We start from the raw sequence: 18,694 nt of genomic DNA, 5'->3' as shown, positions 1-18,694 counted from the left end.
CACACATTATACTCATGTAAAAACATGCTGATTCCCAGACTGGCCGTGGGCCAGATTGAGAAGGCGATTGGGCTGGATCTGGCCCCCGGGCCTTAGGTTGCCTGCCCATGCCATTGGGGGGATATATATATATATATACACACACACACACATACACACACACACACACATACACACACACACACACACACACACACACACACACACAAAGTGGTACCTTTTCAGGTTACATACACTTCAGGTTACAGACTCCGCTAACTCAGAAATAGTACCTCGGGTTAAGAACTTTGCTTCAGGATAAGAACAGAAATCGTGCTCCAGTGGCGCGGCAGCAGCGGGAGGCCCCATTAGCTAAAGTGGTGCTTCAGGTTAAGAACAGTTTCAGGTTAAGAAGAGACCTCCGGTACGAATTAAGTACGTAACCAGAGGTACCACTGTATATATATATAGGCCAACCAGATGCCTGCAGGAAACCCAAAAGCACAAGAGCACTCTCCCCCATTGCAGATTACAGCAACTGGCATTCAGAAGCATTATTACCTACAACTGTAGAGTTTACAGAAGGGCAGGGAAAAGATGAGGGCAGGAACCAAGTGCTCAGTGAGTGTCCCCAAATACCAACCTATGCATGTGGGGCAAATTGAAATCACATCTATATGGTGCCAGAGACATTGAAGTCAAAGCAAGGCACATGTGTGAAGCAAAACAAACAAACAAAAAAACAAAGCAAAAACAAACAAAAAACTTACCTCTTTTGTAAGGTTCAAACTAGAGAAGAGAATAACCCCACCCACCCACAAAAGAAGGGGAACCATTAGTTTGCTTGTAGAGAAATGCTTTCAGTCTAGCTTTTTTTAAAAAAATAAAAAATAACTTTTATGTGCTGATATTCATCTCCCAGCTGGTGCCAGAAAGAATGTTCTTGTTAATTACAAATTGAGTGAAAAATTAGACGGGCTGACATACGGGGCGGGAGGGGGGAGAAGGGCCATTTTTATTGCAAAGCGGATAAAAGAAAAAAAAGGAATTCAGCAGCTAGATGTGGCTGAAAGTAGATATTGCTAGAGGAGAAGAGCTAATGTGGGAAGCTTGTCGGTTCTTTGATCAGTATAGTGAGGAGGAAGCTAATACGGATTTTAGCTCATAACTCATCAATAGAGCATCTGTTCTTCATGCAGAAGTTCCCAGGATCAATCCCTGGCACCTCCAGGTAGCACTGGAAGATAACCCTCCGATAATCCTTGGAGAGTCACTTGCAATCACTGTAGACATGAACCAATGGTTTAACTTGGCAGCTTTCTATGTCCCTGTGAAGTGCATTTGTTGAAGAAGCCCAAAGAATAGCAACAGCCAAAAAACAGACTTCCCAACTACAGTCGAACGTTTTGGCTCTTGAACACCGCAAACCTGGTAGGGAGTGTTCCGCACATTCGATGCAGGTTCCGCACATTCCGGTTGGCTGCAGGCGCTTCCTGCAGCCAATCAGAAGCAGCACTTTGATTTCTGAACTTTTTGGAAGTCGAACGGACTTTCGGAATTGATTCCATTTGACTTCTGAGGTACGACTGTACAAGTTTAGAAGGAACATCTGGGTGGTGTCTGTCCATCAACAGGTTAGCCCTGTTGGTGTTCCTCAGCAGCAAGAACAGCTGAAAGATGGTTTGCCCACCAATTGGCATGGTAGAGAAATTTGAATTCAGTTTAAGTGGGCAAACTTACCTAATCCACACTTTCTAAAACAATATGCGAACTGAAATTTGCTTTGCTTCAGATTATACCCATGCAGTTCTTGAACCAAGTAATTTGTATGAAAAATGCATCTAATTGGGGTATATGAAAATGCATATATTAGTAAAAATCAATGAATACTTGTTTTATTAGGGGAAATTGCATTGCAAAAATGTGTATATTAGGCAAAATTCCACACCGCTGAATGCATTAGGAGAAATTTGCACTAGAATGATTATGAATTTCCACGAGGACCTACAAAATCATTCCCACCCCCCAAGAACAGATGTGGAAATGTGGTGAGCTGAATTTAAGACTGGGATACTTAGAGAAACCTAAATTGACAGAGTCGCCCATCCCTATCTACAGTACCAGTCACCTGCTCTCCAGGTGGATTCTATAACATAGCTTACTTTTCCTTGTATGACAAGTTTTTTTTTTAAACTTTAAAGTAATGTTGAGAAGCGTGGTTGTCTTATACATGGATAGTGCATAGTGGGGACGGGTGATTGGTTGGAGCTGTGAGCAGTCGCTTGTCAGCCGTGATATGGTGGATGATTGGTGGCTGCAGCAAGGGCTGCTTTGGATTGGCTGCTGCTGTGGTAATTGGGTGGGTGATTGGTTGCTGTGGCAAGGGCTGCTGTGGATAATAATAATAATAATAATAATAATAATAATAATAATAATAATTTATTATTTATACCCCGCCCATCTGGCTGGGTTTCCCCAGCCACTCTGGGTTATGCTGTTGCTGCAGCAAATGGGCATGCAATTGCGAGAGCCAGTGTGGTGTAGTGGTTAAGAGTGGTAGACTCATAATCTGGTGAACCGGGTTCGCGTCTCCACTCCTCCACATGCAGCTGCTGCGTGACCTTGGGCCAGTCACACTTCTCTGAAGTCTCTCAGCCCCACTCAGCTAACAAAGTGTTTGTTGTGGGGGAGGAAGGGAAAAGAGGAAGAAAAAAAGGGCATGCAATTGCTGGCTGCTGTTGGCGAGTGGGCAGACGCTTGTTGTCTTCAGCGACGCGAGTGATTGTCAGCGTTTTATAGTCGGGTTAGTGATTTTCGGCATCCCCCCGCAGAAAGCTCCACAACTCTGAGCAATCTCCCCACAAAAGCTCACCAACCCCCAAACTAGGGGTCGTCTTATACATAGGGGGGTGTTATACATGGAAAAATATGGTAAATGGAAAGGATTTAAAGTTTTAGCACAGTTTGGTTGAAAAGCTTCCTGATTTGGTTAGATAAGTTCAGGATTGACACAGCTGGTGTGACTTCCTTGCCCCCAAAGCCCATGAGGATCCTTTAGCTGTGTTTTGCAGAGCCTTCAAAACCAGTCTTTGGGGATCTCTTACACAGATTGAACTTTAGGTAGTTGCTGGAAGCCACAAGAGAGGGAGAGTGTTCTTCCGCTCTGTTTCTCTTTGTGGGTTTCATACAAGCATCTAATTGGCCACTGTGAGAACAGGATGTTGGAATAGATGGGCCATTGGCCTGATCTACTAGAGCTCTTCTTATTTTTATGTTCAGTTGGGCCCAAAGCAGAGGGACACCCTTTCATTTGTGCTATTTGCCCTGCTCTTTAGTGAAATATTTTCATTTTCTCAACACAAATCCTTTGACAGGAGAATCAAAATTCATTGAAATAGGTCTCAGCTCTGTTTATCTAACCTCCAAGTACTTCTGTAGTTTCTTTCTTTCTTTCTTTCTTTCTTTCTTTCTTTCTTTCTTTCTTTCTTTCTTTCTTTCTTATATATATATTTGAACAAAACCAAAAGGTTTATCCAGGTCTCTCTAATGTCTACAGCATGGAGAAAATTAGTTGGAGTGAGGATGGTTCTTAATTACCTAGGTTCTAAGAGCCTCTATTGGAAGTGCCCTTTCTTTGTTTAAACACATGGCTTATAACTGGCAGTTTCATTTACACACCTATATGGACTTCCTTTTATTAATATATATATATGCTTAAATCAGGTTTGATGGAATATATTATTATTATTATTATTATTATTATTATTATTATTATTATTATTATTATTATTACTACTAATAATAATAATGTTTAATTCCCTTCTACACACTTGTTTCAATGTGATGTAGAAAATATAATAGAGAAACCCAGCTAAAAACAGTCACAAAATAGCAGGGGGCAAATAACAGCAGATTTGTTTATTTTTTAATGGCAAAAAGTAGACATCCATGGCAAAAATGTATACAGCCAGCTGGGGGAGATTGGTAAGGGGAAATGTCTTCAATTGTTTCTGGAAAGTACAGATAGTGGGTACCTTTCATATCTTGACAGGAATGATGTTTCACAGCATTGCTTATTGTTAATGTCAACTGGCAATGGTTGTTGTTATTTAATTGTTCTTAGTATTTTTATTATTTTTGTTCTTTGTTTCTGTTTGCAAATAAAAAGAATGGTGAGGGTAGGGAGTGGGGAGAAATGGCTCTTCAGAGACTTAGCAGTGAATGCAAAAATAAAAAATAAAAATGTGCTAGCTTTGACAGTGTTACAGACATGTGTTTTCCCAGGACAATTTTTGCTTAGGCACAGTTTCAGAATGATGTGAGCAGATTTGCCATAGTCTGATTCAGACTATGGCAAATTCAACCCATAGTCTGCTTCAGCAGGATATTCTTATCTTCTAATGGATTAAGTCTGATAAAATATTAGAAACCAGGAAGGGGAGAACATTTTTGCACAAGTAGCTTTACCATCAGTGCCCCATAATGCTTCTCACTGGCAGCACATGGGAAGAGCAGGGGTGCCTCCTAATTAGACAGATTTCTAGAAAGTGATCGTAATTGGACTTTGGACAAGATGCGTGAACTTCAGCCAGGAAGGGAGCAGAGTTTGCTCTGGGAGGATTGGTAACACCGTAAGCGTGATTTGGGCATCTCTAATTCAATCATGTCTCTCCCTCTAGGGAGAATTTAATTACGTTACAAATCAACTTCAATGCTGCTGAGAGCCTGTGGGTCTGCAGCGATTCCTCAGAACTCCCCGTCTCTGCCTCCTTTCTACTTTCTGCTTGTTGAAATGCTCTGATTAACTTTCTCAGCTTGACATTTCCAAGCATTTTGAAAAAGGAACTGAAAAGGTGCTTAGCAAAAAAAAAGGGGGGAAAGGGAGAAAGGAAAAATATGGGATGAGTCTCTTTCATCTCTGTATAGCCAGCATGCTATAGACTCCGCTGAAGAGAATCTGGTTTGCAAATTTGGATTGTGTGGATTTCCACAATAGCAGAACACTGATTCCACTGGTGTTTATAAGCATGCTTCATTGAAGAAGAGACTTGAGTGTCTTGCTTATGAAGGAAGGCTAACAATTTTCAGAAAGAGTATTTAACAATCACCTAACCCCACATATGCCCACCTGGCTGCTTCAGTCTATGGAACTGGTACTTTTACAGATGCCACATAATACCCATTCTACACTGATAAGAAAGTGACATTTTAGTGTGGCATCACCTACACTTCGGAACTTCTTGCCAATTGACATTAGGCAGGAGCCTTCAATGTACTCTTTTACGCACCTGCCAAAACCCTTTTACCTTTAGGCATGTCTACCCAGCTACACTGAATGCTGATGGGTGTTTTAATCCATTTTTATCTCATCATTGGTTTTAATTATTTTTTGAACTACAGTGGTACCTCGGGTTACAGACGCTGCAGGTTACAGACTCCGCTAACCAAAGAAATAGTACCTCAGGTTTAGAACTTTGCTTCAGGATGAGAACAGAAATCGCGCGGTGGCGGCAGTGGGAGGCCCCATTAGCTAAAGTGGTACCTCAGGTTAAGAACAGTTTCAGGTTATGAACAGAGCTCCAGAACGAATTAAGTTCTTAATCCGAGGTACCACTGTATTTAAATGGTTTTCCACTGTGTGTTTTTTTATATTGATAATCTCATTGTTTTATTCTTTGTGCAAACCACATTAAGGTTTATAAATTTTATGAAATGAAGATTGGGATGAATAATGTGGCATACCTAGTATCATCCAGGGAAATCAATTAGCTGGAGATTCTGGACGGATGAAGGAAAGGTGCCCTTCACACAAATCATGGTGAATAGTGTGGCCCTAATGATGGCATTGGACTCCAGCTCCCATCAACCCTAGCCAACATGGCCCAAGGTCAGGCATGATGGAAGCTGTAGTCCAGCAACCACTGGAGGACCATGGGTTACCCCCTAGAAACCTTATGACCAAAACCCATCCCATTCAGCTGTGTACTCTATGCAGAGCCTACATTAATGCAATTAGTTTCTTGATGATTTTGTGTTTGCCTTTGATGTCTCAGCCTGGTTCCCTGTGGATATCAGTATGCAGAGCACAGGGAAGCTTCAGAAACAAGCATGCTTATTTATGTCTGCTGAATATTTTAGGTGTCATTTCAAGAAGTAGGTCAGCCAAAAACTGGATGCTGATGGATCTCCTTCTCTCCACAAGTGTTCACAGTATTTGTGGGACAGGAAAGACCTGAAGTACCATCTCTTGTGCCTGATCCTAATGACCTTAGACTATGTGACAGCATGAAAATAGAATTTGTCGCTGATTGACACACACACACACAAGATGCTAATTACCTAATTCAAATATATTGGGTAGGAAAGTAACCAGCATGGCCTTTGCCAGGAGCACATGTTTCTAAATTAAGTTAAACTGTTTATCACAAACTCTCTCCCCTGCCTTCTGCCATGCACTCCCTTCTTCTCATCCCATGGTTTTATAAAATGCTTCTGTTTAAGGTAGCTTAAATTAAATCTAGAGTAAGACCAGCAACCAAGAATTGCATTTTTCAATCAAATGGGCCAGGGCCATGTCAAAACAAATCCTCATCCTGACCCGTCAACTGGAGGAGAGGGTAGAAATAGGAGCCATTGGCAGGAGTAATGGATGGATGATCACTGGAACCAATCTTTGCTCCCTTGATTTAAAATAATCTGCTTCATAAAGGTTGGCCAATGCCAGGGCTCATAACAAGTAGTGGTGCCAGGGATGCAGGTTGATCATGCAGACCAAAATTTCCCTAGAAAATTTTGAGATTTTTCTCTTTCTGAATGACTACGCTCTGCTTCCACTGATGGAGGCTGCATGTCCCTGAAGTACAAGTGCAGAGTAAGCTGTTACACTCAGGTCCTACTTGTGGGTTTCCCATTAGCATCTGGTTGGCCACTGTGAGAACAGGATGATGGACCACTTGCCTGATCCAGCAGGTTGTTCTTATGTTCTCAGTCCCCTGGAGAAAGAATACTAATCTGCAGAATTTTAAGGATTTAAGAAGAGTCCTGCTTGATCTAGTCATCTATTCTAGCATACAATTCTTTCCATGACCAACCATGGCAAGTCTGAAAACAGCATGTGAATGTCACAGACTCCCCCAATCTGGTGCTCCTCAAATGTTATTGGACCTCACCTCCCACCAGTCCCAGCCACCATGTCCAATGGTCAGGGATGTTGCAGGCTGGGGAGGGGAAGGGAATATTCAGATAATACAGTATGTCTCTGATTGTTCTCCAGTGTATCTGTGAAGGAACTGGACCTTACTTGTATGGGATGTTGTGTTTTAGGTGGGATTCATGTTAGCAGCTCTTTATTCATTGGACGTTGTAGGGCTGACTAGCTTCCAAATATCAAGGCATTGAAATGACCAGTGTGGATGGAAGGAAAGTCACATCCTGGCCTGGGGTTTCATGTCTTTCTGGAGTCTACTGCGAGGAGCTTATGGTTGACAAAGGGAGTCTATATCTTGGGATAGCCAACTAGGGAGGCGCAAAATTCAGGGTGGAATGCAGCATGACAGATAACATTGGCGTGCCTGGAAGAGGCAAAAAAAGGAGGAAAGGCTGTTGCTTGAGAGTAAGAGCATTCTGAAAACCTGATGAGTTTAGGGGTAGTTTAGTCCAGAGAAAGCGGCTGACATTTTAAACTGCCCCCCCTTTTGCTCCGAAGAGAATATTCTGGGTTGCAATGACATTTGCATTGTGTATCTTTTCCTTAAACTTCACATCTGTCCCCCCCACCCCCCACCCTAAGTGAAATCTGTACTGGTGTGTTTTTCACTTTAACGCTATCACACCTGGAGGCCAGTAACCTACCCTAATTGTGGTGGCTTCAGAGGGAACCCAGGGAAATTTGGAGGCTAATTGATAAGGCCAGCTTTGTAGAAACTATTGCCCTTTAGTCTGGTGGCTGCTGTCCATCAGAGGGGGAGACTGAGCAGAGGGGTACACTGTGTTAGCCAGGAACACCCTCCCCTCAGTTGGCATGGAACTCAGTGCGGCTTGCGTATGGTTGTAGAGCCACACAGCAATGCTAAACACTGAATAGATTCAAATCTTTGACCAGAAACAGCAACATCCTTTTCTAATGGAAGACAGTACCGTGTAATTTGAACATCCCTGATAATTTGGATGGCTGGTGGACATCTCTGGTCAGCTCTCCATCTATGCTCAGTCCATCCCCATTATAAGTTGGACAGAATGGGTTCTTGGAGACTCAGCACATCCAAATTTGGGAGCTCTAAAAAATACTTCACCATTATGTACTAATTATCTGCTTTCCCATGCAGCAGAAAGTTATTTTCTGCTGGCAGGATCTGCTCCACATCTAGGAGAGGTATCATCCTAATATCAGGAAATAATTTTGTGGATATTTATCATTGATTTGACCTTCTGCTGTTTCTTCCAGATTTTGCAGAGTTTGTCTTCCTCGGCCTGTTCCTCACAGAGATGTCTCTGAAGATGTATGGCCTGGGGCCAAGGAATTATTTCCATTCCTCATTCAACTGCTTTGACTTTGGGGTAAGAAGTCTTGGATGAGAATAGATGGGTTGAAGTCAACCCTTTGCAGACCTGATCTTCTGCATACTCCCTGGGTCACTCCTGATTCTCAGCATAGGAAGTTGTGTTATACTGAGCCAGACCACTGGTCCATCTAGTTCAGATTTGTCTACCATCATCAGAAGCTGCTGCAGGATTTCAGGCAGGGAACACTCAGTCCTGGAGATGCCTCAGATTGATCCTGGGCCCTTTCCCACTGAGCTATGTCCACAGAGGAAGCACTTGGATGGATACGCCATTGAGGGACTTTCTTGTTCTGTCATGTCATGGGGAGGCATCTGAGCATGTGATCTCCTGCTCCATTTAGCACCCAAAGTCAGGGGCAGGCAACATATGGCCTGCAAACGTTGTGAATTACCACTTGCATTAGCCTCAGTCAGCACCATCCAACCAAACAGAGGCAGACTATGGTAATATGGCGCCCCATGCAAAACCAAAATCCGCCCCCTGCTGCAAGTGTTGGCCAACCAGTTGCACTCGCATAGTGGGAGGCTGGTGCGATCTTGCTCTTGCTCTCGTTCTCCCTCCCTCCCCTCCCCTCCCCTCCTTTCCTCTCCCTTCTCCCCCTCCTTTTTTTCTACCCTGATTTTCCCTCCCAGGCAAACAAACAAACAAACAAACAAACAAACAACAACACTTACAGTTGTCAGAAAGGTCTATCTGAATTCCCTCCCCACTTTCCCTCATTCCTGCTCCCTTCCTTTACATCTTTCTTGGACAGAAAAAAAATTTCAAGGCTTTAGAAATACCCCCCTTTTTTTCTTCCTTGTTTTCCCCAAAAAGTCAAAGGAAAAGGCCATTGACTTAAAAAAAAAAATCCCTTTGATTTCTGGTCTCCAAACCTGCCTTACTACTTTCGTGCAAAAGGAAGGAGGAAAGTATGGGGGGGGAGGGAGAGGCACCCTACTCATAGCCTGAAAGGACAAACCTTTTGGATTTCCTGGACCTTCTCCCTGCCTCTTCCATTTTAAAACATATCTTACTGTGAACTGAAAGGTGGAGGATTGGGGGGAGACTCTCAAATACAGCTTGCTGCTTTCCTCTCCTCTGCTCAGTTCAATGCCCTGTGTGTGGGAGCCTCCATCACTGCTCTAAATCTGGCTCTGCACTCATCTTAGTCTGCCCTTTGGATATTTCACAAGGTTTCCCCTGTGCACTTTCAAGCCTATTTTCACAGTTAGCAATGAGGTCTGGAAGCTTGCTGTTCTGCTTATTTTTATTTTATCTCCCCCCACAAAGCTGCACTTCTGGATTTTGTAATGCAAACAACCCTGGCCTCTTGGTACCTCTTCTTTCTTCTTCAATTTTTTTCTTTTCTTTTTGCAGCTGACTTAATTAGCTGCTTCTTTGCAGCCTTCAAAGGAGAAGGCTGCAACGCTATCAGGTCCCCCAATGTTGGGCTGGCCCTGTTGTCAGCACAGATGGCCTGAACAAAATGGGAAGATGCCATTCTAGCTGGCCAGAGTTAACAAGGGTCAAGTGTTTTGCTCTTGTCTGAGCCTCTGAATCTCACTTGTTAGGAATCACAATTGGGGAGAGATCTGTTGCACTTGGATTCTGTTTGTGGGCTTCCCATTGAGGCATCTCATTGGCCAGTGAGAGAACCAGATGCTGGTCTAGATGGGCCTTTGCCCTGATTCAGCAGGGTTCTCCTGATGTTCTTATGTTCTTTACAGCCCAGGGCTGCCACTTACCTTAATGGGCCTTACTCCAAGATAAACAGGAATGGTACTGCTACATAGTTTCTTTTCCAGGGATTGCCTGTGTAGTGCTTTGAACACCAGAATGCACTTGGAGTCATGTGGTCAAGTTGTGACTGTAGCACACTCAGCATGCGAAGAGCTCAATTGTTTGACCTTATGACAGCCCCACAAAGTAGGCCTTTAGTCTTCCAGTTTTACTGATGGAAAATGCAGTGCTGAGAGAGGGGGAGAGAATGTGTAGTGAACTAATTTGTAGTGGAAGCATCAGCTTCAGTTGGGAGCTGATGGGTGTATAGGGAGAAACAGGAAGTTTGCATTCACATCACATGTATATTTTGCATCTTGTAGAAATCCTTAATGCAGGGGTAGGAAACCTCTTGCCCTCTAGATGTTGCTAGACTACAGCTTCCATCAGATGCAGGTGGTGCTGTGGGTTAAACCACAGAGCCTAGGGCTTGCTGATCAGAATGTTGGCGGTTCGAATCCCTGCGATGGGGTGAGCTCCCGTTGCTGGGACCCTGCTCCTGCCAACCTAGCAGTTCGAAAGCACAAAGTGCAAGTAGATAAACAGGTAACACTCCGGTAAACGGCATTTCCGTGCACTGCTCTGGTTCACCAGAAGTCATGCTGGCCACATGACCCGGAAGTTGTACACCGGCTCCCTTGGCCAGTAAAGCGAGATGAATGCTGCAACCCCAGAGTCAGCCACGACTGGACCTAATGGTCAGGGGTCCCTTTACCTTACAGCTTCCATCACCCTTGACCATTGATCAGGTTGGCTGAGGCTGATGGGAGTTGTAGTCCAACAACATCTGGAGGGCCACAGGTTTGTCATCCCTAATTAAAAACCTTTCTTTGTTCTTTATGAACAACAGCATCTATTTACCATAGCACCTTAGAAGATACATCCTCCTCCTCTCACACAGGATGGGATGCCTCTCCTAAGCAGATGCCCACTGAGAATGGTGCGCTGGACCAAGCATGAGGAACTCGTGCATACCCTCCAACACATCACGGCAAAAACCCAGGATGCACGTCTTACAGGGGTGTGCTCCCGCGTGAGTCACACAACCTTCACAAGATCATGGCCCCCAAGAATTATGATGGGGGGGGTGTTCACCCACACGAAAGTACACCAAAAACACATGTTTTGGGGTGCCGCATGAGACTGAAGCCCCGGAAAAGTGCTTATTTGGGGTGAAATCATGGTACCCAAAATGGGCACTGTGCTCTTGTGTGGAAAAAATGGAATGTCCCAGTTTTACCAGGACAATTGAGGGGTATGCCTGCAGAGATCCCAGAAGTGACCTGACTATATATCCTACCACCCTTACTCATCAGCCATGCTGACTGGGGCTGATGGAAGTTGGAGTCTGGTAGCATCTGGGAGGCCACAGGTCCCCCAGCACTGCCTTAATTAATTGAAATGCCAAGGGAGAGGGGAGAGAAAGAGATGGGGGAGGACCTCCAGTCAATAGAGTTTTTTAAATTCTAGTATTTAGAGCTCCTGAGTTGCTCCTCTGGGTGCAGCTGTTTCTATCTTGCTCCACTGCATGCAGAGCTGGTAATTAACTCTCCAATGTGGGCTTCCTATCGGGTAGGGAAGAGACATTTTATCACTTGCTAATTCATCATCATTTGCTGATCCCACTGGAATCAAGCACTATCTCCCTCTGTGATTCCCATTGCTCATATTATGTTTCCCCAGTTCTATTCATCCCCCAGTTGTATACGTTCCCATTTGTTGCTTTCTTGTAGCCTCTTGAGGGCTGGCAGTATTTTGTAGTTTGGTTCAGTTTGACAAAGCAACATGATGGAAAATGTATAAGAGCACCCATTGTGATATGAAGCAACAAGGCATTCCAAGGTGTAAACGCAAGAACATGGATATGCTCCTCCTAAGAGGTCGTCGTCTTCTTCTTCTTCTTCTTCTTCTTCTTCTTCTTCTTCTTCTTCTTCTTCTTCTTCTTCTTCTTCTTTTTCAATTTGTATTCCACTTTCCCACAAAATTTTACCCAAAGTGGCTCACAAGATGAATAAATAAATATACAAAAAATTAGTCCATGCAAGTTTGCATAAAAGAATACAAATAAACCAGCCTAATTTATCACCATAAAAGTTACTAGAAGAGAATTTCTCAAAACATCAATACAGGTAAAAGGTAGTTTCAAAGCATCCACATACTCCAGACGGATCTGTTTCCACTGGTTTGGAACCAAGACTCAAACTTCACACATTCAGGTGCTCTACCCTATTTCTCACCTGGGGTACTGCAGGCAGTCCCACTCTGGCTCTCAAAGTGAACCATTCACAGTGGGATCAGGCATTAAACAGGGATGTATTATCATCCCAACTATTTCTTATTTTCATCGCCATGATCCTACACATTCAAAGGGAAACTCCCCACTGGAGTAAAAATCATATATATATTGAACAGATGGAAAGCTCTTCAATTTGAGTAGGCTGAAAACAAAGAGTTAGGTTACCATAACCTCCATCATAGAGCTTCAATATGCTGATGACGTAGTGTGTGCACGCTCAGAGGACAACCTCTAAACCACCCTAAATATCTTTGCAGAAGCTTACAGAAAGCTTGGTCTATTGCTCAATATCCAAAAAACCAAAGTGCTGCATCAATAAGCACAAAACAACCCGTCCACTGTACCACAGATCCATCTTAATAGTGTAACATTGGGAAGTGTCAATTGCTTTTCCTACCTGGATAGTTATCTTTCCATAAGGGCCAACATTGATGCAGAAATCTAGCATCAACTGAGCTCTGTGAGCACAGCTTTCTCCCAATTGAAGCACAGAATGTTTGAGGACCAAGACTTGTGAAACATGGACCCCTTATAAATGCCATTTCCAGCTCCTCAAAAGATTCCATCAGTGGTGTCTCCAAAATTTTTTACATATCACTTGAGAAGACAGGCAAACTAATGTTAGCGTATTGGAAGAAGCAAAGATCACCAGTGTCAAAGCAATGATTCTTCAACCTCAACTTCATTGGGCAGGTCATGTTGTATGGATGCCTGATTATCAGCTTCCAAAGCAACTACTCTATTCCCGACTTAAGAATGGAAAGACAATCTTACTCGGCTATGAGTGATTGCCAGAGAAGAAGAAGACGACTTTTAGTCTTATGGAAGGACATAGGAACAAAGGAAGTTGTCTTCTACAGAGTCAGATCATTGGTCCAGGATTGTCTACACTGGGAGGGATATCCCCAGTCTTACCTGGAAATGCTGGGGATTGAACCTGGTACCTTCTGCATGCAAAGCAGATACACAGAGCCACAGCACGTATCCCCACTTCAAAAGGCTAAGCAAAGGATGGTGCACTTGTATTACCTGCCCTGTTCCTTTGACTTTAAGACAATGGGAGTTCTAATCTACATTAGTGGTTGCAAGTTTTTCTCAGAGGCTTTATTGAGATTTCCCTCCGCTCTCACACACCTGGCCCTTCAGAAAGCAGACCGTTTTGCAGGGTTTTTGATGGTGGTGACCACCTACCCAACCCTTGTCACAATGCCCCTGGGCGGTGCTAGGCCTGGGCATGATTGTGGAGGATGCAAAATAGTGCCTGGTTGCCAACATAGTTGCTACTGCTGCTGTCATTTATAGCAGCAAAGAGGGGAGGGGGCTGGAGGGAGGGGAGAAAGAAAGAGTGTGGCTATTGATGGTGAGCCACTTGTCTCCCTCCTAAAAAAGTAATCATAATAACGTTGGCAATTTCTCCTCTCCTTGAAGGAATTCAGTGGAACGAAGTGCTTCTTACCCACCCCAATTCTTTGCTCCCAGATCAGATATATAATTTACAGAAGGTCTTTCAAACCTGTCTTTATAATCTTAAAGAGCTAGAAACTTTAATTGTCACCATTTTTAAAGCTGAATTTTTTCTGGACACCAATAACCATAGCAGGAAATAAACACCAAATCATGGACTAGATAGTTACAGATAAGCATGTATGTACTCTTATTTATATTATTTATTTATATTATATTATTATATTTATATTATATATTAGTTATATTGCTGCATCACCCTACCTCCCAAGGGAGACTAGGGTGATGCCTGATAAGATATAAAAAGGCAAAATGTAATTTGTAAATAAAGCATCAGTTAGCAGTGGAACTATGAAATATCATTAGAACCATTAGTAAATCGCCCCCCCCAAAAAAAGAAACCCTCTTCAGCTGTTTGGTATTAAAACAACTTTACCTCAGTTTGTGAAAGCCTCTCTCTTGTATAGAAAGATTGAATATACAGTCCTTGCCTGAGGCAGACACTGAAGAAGCTTACAGAATTAGGCTATTGGGTTGGTGACAATATTATTCCTGTTCAGAAGAGACCCATTGAAATCAATGGACATCACTGGGGTCCATTAATTTCAGTGGGTCTACTTTGAGTAGGACTAACCTTAGTTCCAACCCCTTCTTTTTGGAAATTGCTCATTGGCCATGATCATCAGACCTTCTTTCCCCCCACATCAGCCCATCACTCCTTTGTTTCTTGCAGGTGATTGTGGGGAGCATCTTCGAAGTCATCTGGGCTGCAGTGAAGCCCGGGACCTCCTTTGGCATCAGTGTGTTGAGGGCTCTCAGGCTGCTGAGGATTTTCAAAGTTACCAAGTATGTTTTAAGTTTCTTCTTCCTTTTTCTTTATTTCTTTTTAGTGTGAGATGTGTGAAGGGGAATTTATGCACTTGGAAAACCCACTTTTAGAAATCCGGATGCATTCATTAACTGGCTTGGTTTGGTTTGGAATCCCAGGTACTGGAACTCCTTGAGGAACCTGGTGGTCTCCTTGCTGAATTCAATGAAGTCCATCATCAGCTTGCTGTTCCTCCTCTTCCTCTTCATTGTTGTGTTTGCTTTGCTGGGAATGCAGCTTTTTGGAGGACAGTAAGTTCAATTCACTAAATTAATCTCAATAAACTTTTGACGGGCGTCTGGCTGCAAGGAACGGTACTCTCCCCGCTTGTGATTCCTAGCAACTGGTATTCATAGGCATGCTGCCTCCTGGACTTGCGATAGTTTTGGCTCCAGTTTCAGATTTTTGCACTCTGAATGTTTTGCTAATCTCTCACAGCAGGTTGCAGACGGACTTAGTTTCTCCCGATTCCAAGCTGGACAGAACCAGCTGGTTCACCACTTTTAAATAGCTCTGTGGGGTTGTTTCATGTCCTGCATTTCAGATTTCTGTAGGCATCTGGTTGACCATTATGAGAGCAGTATGATGGACTAGATGGGCCTTCAGCCTGAACCAGTAGGGCTCTTATGTTCTTATCTGTGAGTACTCTTTGATTCAAATCTCTCACTGGAAGCTCAAGTGTCTTCAATGACAAGGAATATTTATGCCCAGCTCTAGCTGGTTCACAAGTTATGGCCACTGCTAGACGAAGGCTACTTGGCCTCAATAATCCATGCTGGAGATCACTAACGTCCAGTTTGGACTGCTTTGATGCACTATATATTGGGCTACCCTTAAAAAATGTTTTTTGATATAAGAAGGGGATTCCAAGATTTGAAGAAGTAACCCAGAATGGACAGTTATTAACAAGGCAGAATATTACTAGTAGAATGAAAATATGTGCATATACACATACAGCATATACATATAAAGCATTACATACAGATTGTTAAAATAAAAACATCAGAGCATCAGCTCTTCCCTTAAAAGTAAGCGGTCCTCATTGAGAAGAACGGGCTGATTGTGGCAAGCTGCTGATTCTCTAGGTTCATTCTAGCTGTACTGAAAAACAGTCATGAAATCAGGAAGAATAAAATTATATGATAGTAAAATAATAATCATAATAATTATACAAAGCTTAAAAAGAACAAATGACTTAAAATATATTCATTAGTGGAACAGAATCCCATAACGGCTCAGGACCGCAATGCTTCAAGGACTGCCCCTCGCCATATGAATCAACCTGGACCATGCATTCACTCTGTGAGGCCCTTCTTCCTGTGTCTCCTTCATGAAAGATTCGGAGGGCGGCAACACAAGAACAGGCCTTTTCTGTGGTGGCCTCCTGTCTGTGGAATGCTCTCCCCAGGGAGGTTTGCCTGGCACCTTCATTACATATCTTTAGGCACCTGGCAAAAATGTTTCTCTTCAACCAGGCATTTGGCTGATTAACATTCTGTGGCTTTTAAAATGTGTCTGTGGGGAGGTGGTTATTGATTCGGTTTTGTTTTATTATGTAGTTTTTATTCTCATTTTGTATTTTTCTGTTGTTAACTGCCCTGAGATCTTCGGATGAAGAGCAGTCTACAAATTTAATAAGTAATAATAATAGTAATAATAGTAATAACAACAACAACAACACAAGATTCATACTTGCAGCAAACATCCCAAATATTCATGAATGTTGCCAATTAAGCTCATATTTAGTTGGAATGTGCCAACCATGAAGATTGTTTAGTCATATAAATCACCATCAGCCCCCAAGCAGAAGCAAAGTTGGATGGGTCCACATCACCCCAGTGACATGTATTTTATGACAGTTTTTCAGAAATGGCAAGAAACACAACTTCTTTAAGCCTTATATCCATAGAGTAACAAGCTGCACCATAGGTCCATAGGTTCCATCCACCATAGGTCATTAAATGAGTGGCTATCCTTGAAGACTGTCTGGAAACTGCAGTTGGTGCAAAATGTGGCTTACCAAACTGTTGAGCAGAGCAATAAGGTGGGACCATGTGCCACCACTCCTGAAAACAAGGCACTTGCTTTTTTTGCCCAATGGACCAGATTCTTATCTTCCCCTCCACTCCACAGGCCACCTTTGACAGTTAGGAGGACCACCCACCTGCCAAACATCTGGTGTCATAATGGTGTCAAGTGGTGTTCTTGGAGGGAGCAGGATCCCCCACCCCACCCCCAAAAACAGACTATTGAAGACTGAGCATGCTCAGACAGAAGACTGGTGGAAGGGAGAATGTTATGGAGCATCCTGGAAAACGGGCATAGCTGTCTGGCTTGAACCCTGAACAGGCACACTCCCTGCTGCAGCATTTTATTGCAAGTCCCAGTTGTACCTCTGAATACCAGTCACTTGGGGGGAGGCACAAATCATGGGGTTGTCGTTTGCCTTCATGCCCTCCTTGAAGGCTTCCCAAAGGCATATAGGTGCCCACTGTAAGAGCCCGGATGCTGGAGTAAAGGGACCTTTGGTCTGATCCAGCAAGGCAGCTCTTAAAAGATTATTAGCATTCTACCCTGCCATTAATATTCATTTTCTGCCTCTTTCTAGGTTTCATTTTAGTGACGAAACACCAACCACAAACTTTGATACTTTCCCCACTGCTATTCTAACTGTGTTTCAGGTAAGGGCACTCTTGACTTGGTGCAAAAGAGCTGAAGGGTCCTCAGAGAGCATATAGTCCTCCCCACTGCTGATGCAGGAAATCTGCTGCTTCTGCATGTCTGATAGGGGGCCATCCAGCCTCTGCTTGAAAGCTGCTAATCAAGGATAAGCCCACTGCTTTCTGAGGCAGTCTGTCCCACTGTCAAACAGCTTGTGGCATCAGGAAGTTTTTCCTAATACTTAGTCCTATTCCCTTGTAATCTGAACACAGTGACTCAAGCAACTGAAAACACATGTCTGCCACTGTCTATGGAACAACCCCTTCAATATATTTGAAGATGGCTATGAGACTGTCTCTTAATCACACTTCTTCTCCTCTAGGCTAAAAATATCCAACTTATTTAACCTCAGCTCATCGTTCAACCTTAGCTCCAGGCTTCTCAGCCACAGCCTTGTCAAATAGGCCATATTGCAATTAGTTTGGGACAGAGATTGAAGCCAAGAGATAAGCAAAAGGTGAGGAACTGGATCTGGCCAGGCGGCCAGATGGTTAAGTCCCCCACCTCTCGGCCAAGTCTGAGAGGTGGGAAGAGCCAGGCAACTGTCAGTCGCCTGATGTCACAGACTGGTTTGTCAATGCCGGCCCCTGTCGCTAGGAAATCTATCTGCTCCATGGAAGGTGCAGGGCAGGGAGCCAGCAGGAGTGCCTCTCCTCCCCTGTACTCTACAGGCTGTCCACCCCTGAGGGCATCCTTCTCACCTTCCTCCTCACCTTCCTTATTTGGCAGCAAGTGCCAATCCAGTCATGATCCAGTTGAGCTCATGGGGATCATGACAAATGCTATCTTGCGCAGCACTTTGAAAGGCGCCTTTCATATGTGATGTGCAAACAACGCTAGTGGGGTTTAAAGAAGCACTGTGAAAGTTGAGATATATTGTTAAAAAGAAACAGATAGTGGGAGGGAAGACTAATGGCAATATAAAACAGAAGGAATGCGTAATTGAGAGGTTAATACGGATGATTGTCAGAGAAGCTGAAGGAAGTCCAAACAGAGTTAAATTTGTGAAAATTTGGATAAGATTTTATATTTGTGTTGAAAAT

General features: G+C 43.4%; 1 protein-coding gene across 13 annotated transcripts in view; it reads left to right on the top strand.

The window, feature by feature from the left end:
• CACNA1B (calcium voltage-gated channel subunit alpha1 B) overlaps positions 1–18,694 on the top strand; it is a 337,646-nt gene that overhangs the window by 190,233 nt on the left and 128,719 nt on the right. For all 13 annotated transcript variants that reach the window (XM_083721547.1, XM_083721558.1, XM_083721557.1 and 10 more), the window contains 4 exons: positions 8,423–8,535; positions 14,796–14,908; positions 15,050–15,181; positions 17,539–17,611. In XM_083721547.1, coding sequence (XP_083577673.1) covers positions 8,423–8,535; positions 14,796–14,908; positions 15,050–15,181; positions 17,539–17,611 — 431 coding nt within the window. The remainder of the gene's footprint in view (positions 1–8,422; positions 8,536–14,795; positions 14,909–15,049; positions 15,182–17,538; positions 17,612–18,694) is intronic.

Source organism: Podarcis gaigeae (genome assembly GCF_964106915.1).
Source record: "Podarcis gaigeae genome assembly, chromosome: Z".
NCBI lineage: Eukaryota > Metazoa > Chordata > Lepidosauria > Squamata > Lacertidae > Podarcis > Podarcis gaigeae.
The sequence above is the reverse complement of the archived record's forward strand: the minus strand, read 5'-3'. Positions and strand labels throughout refer to the sequence as shown.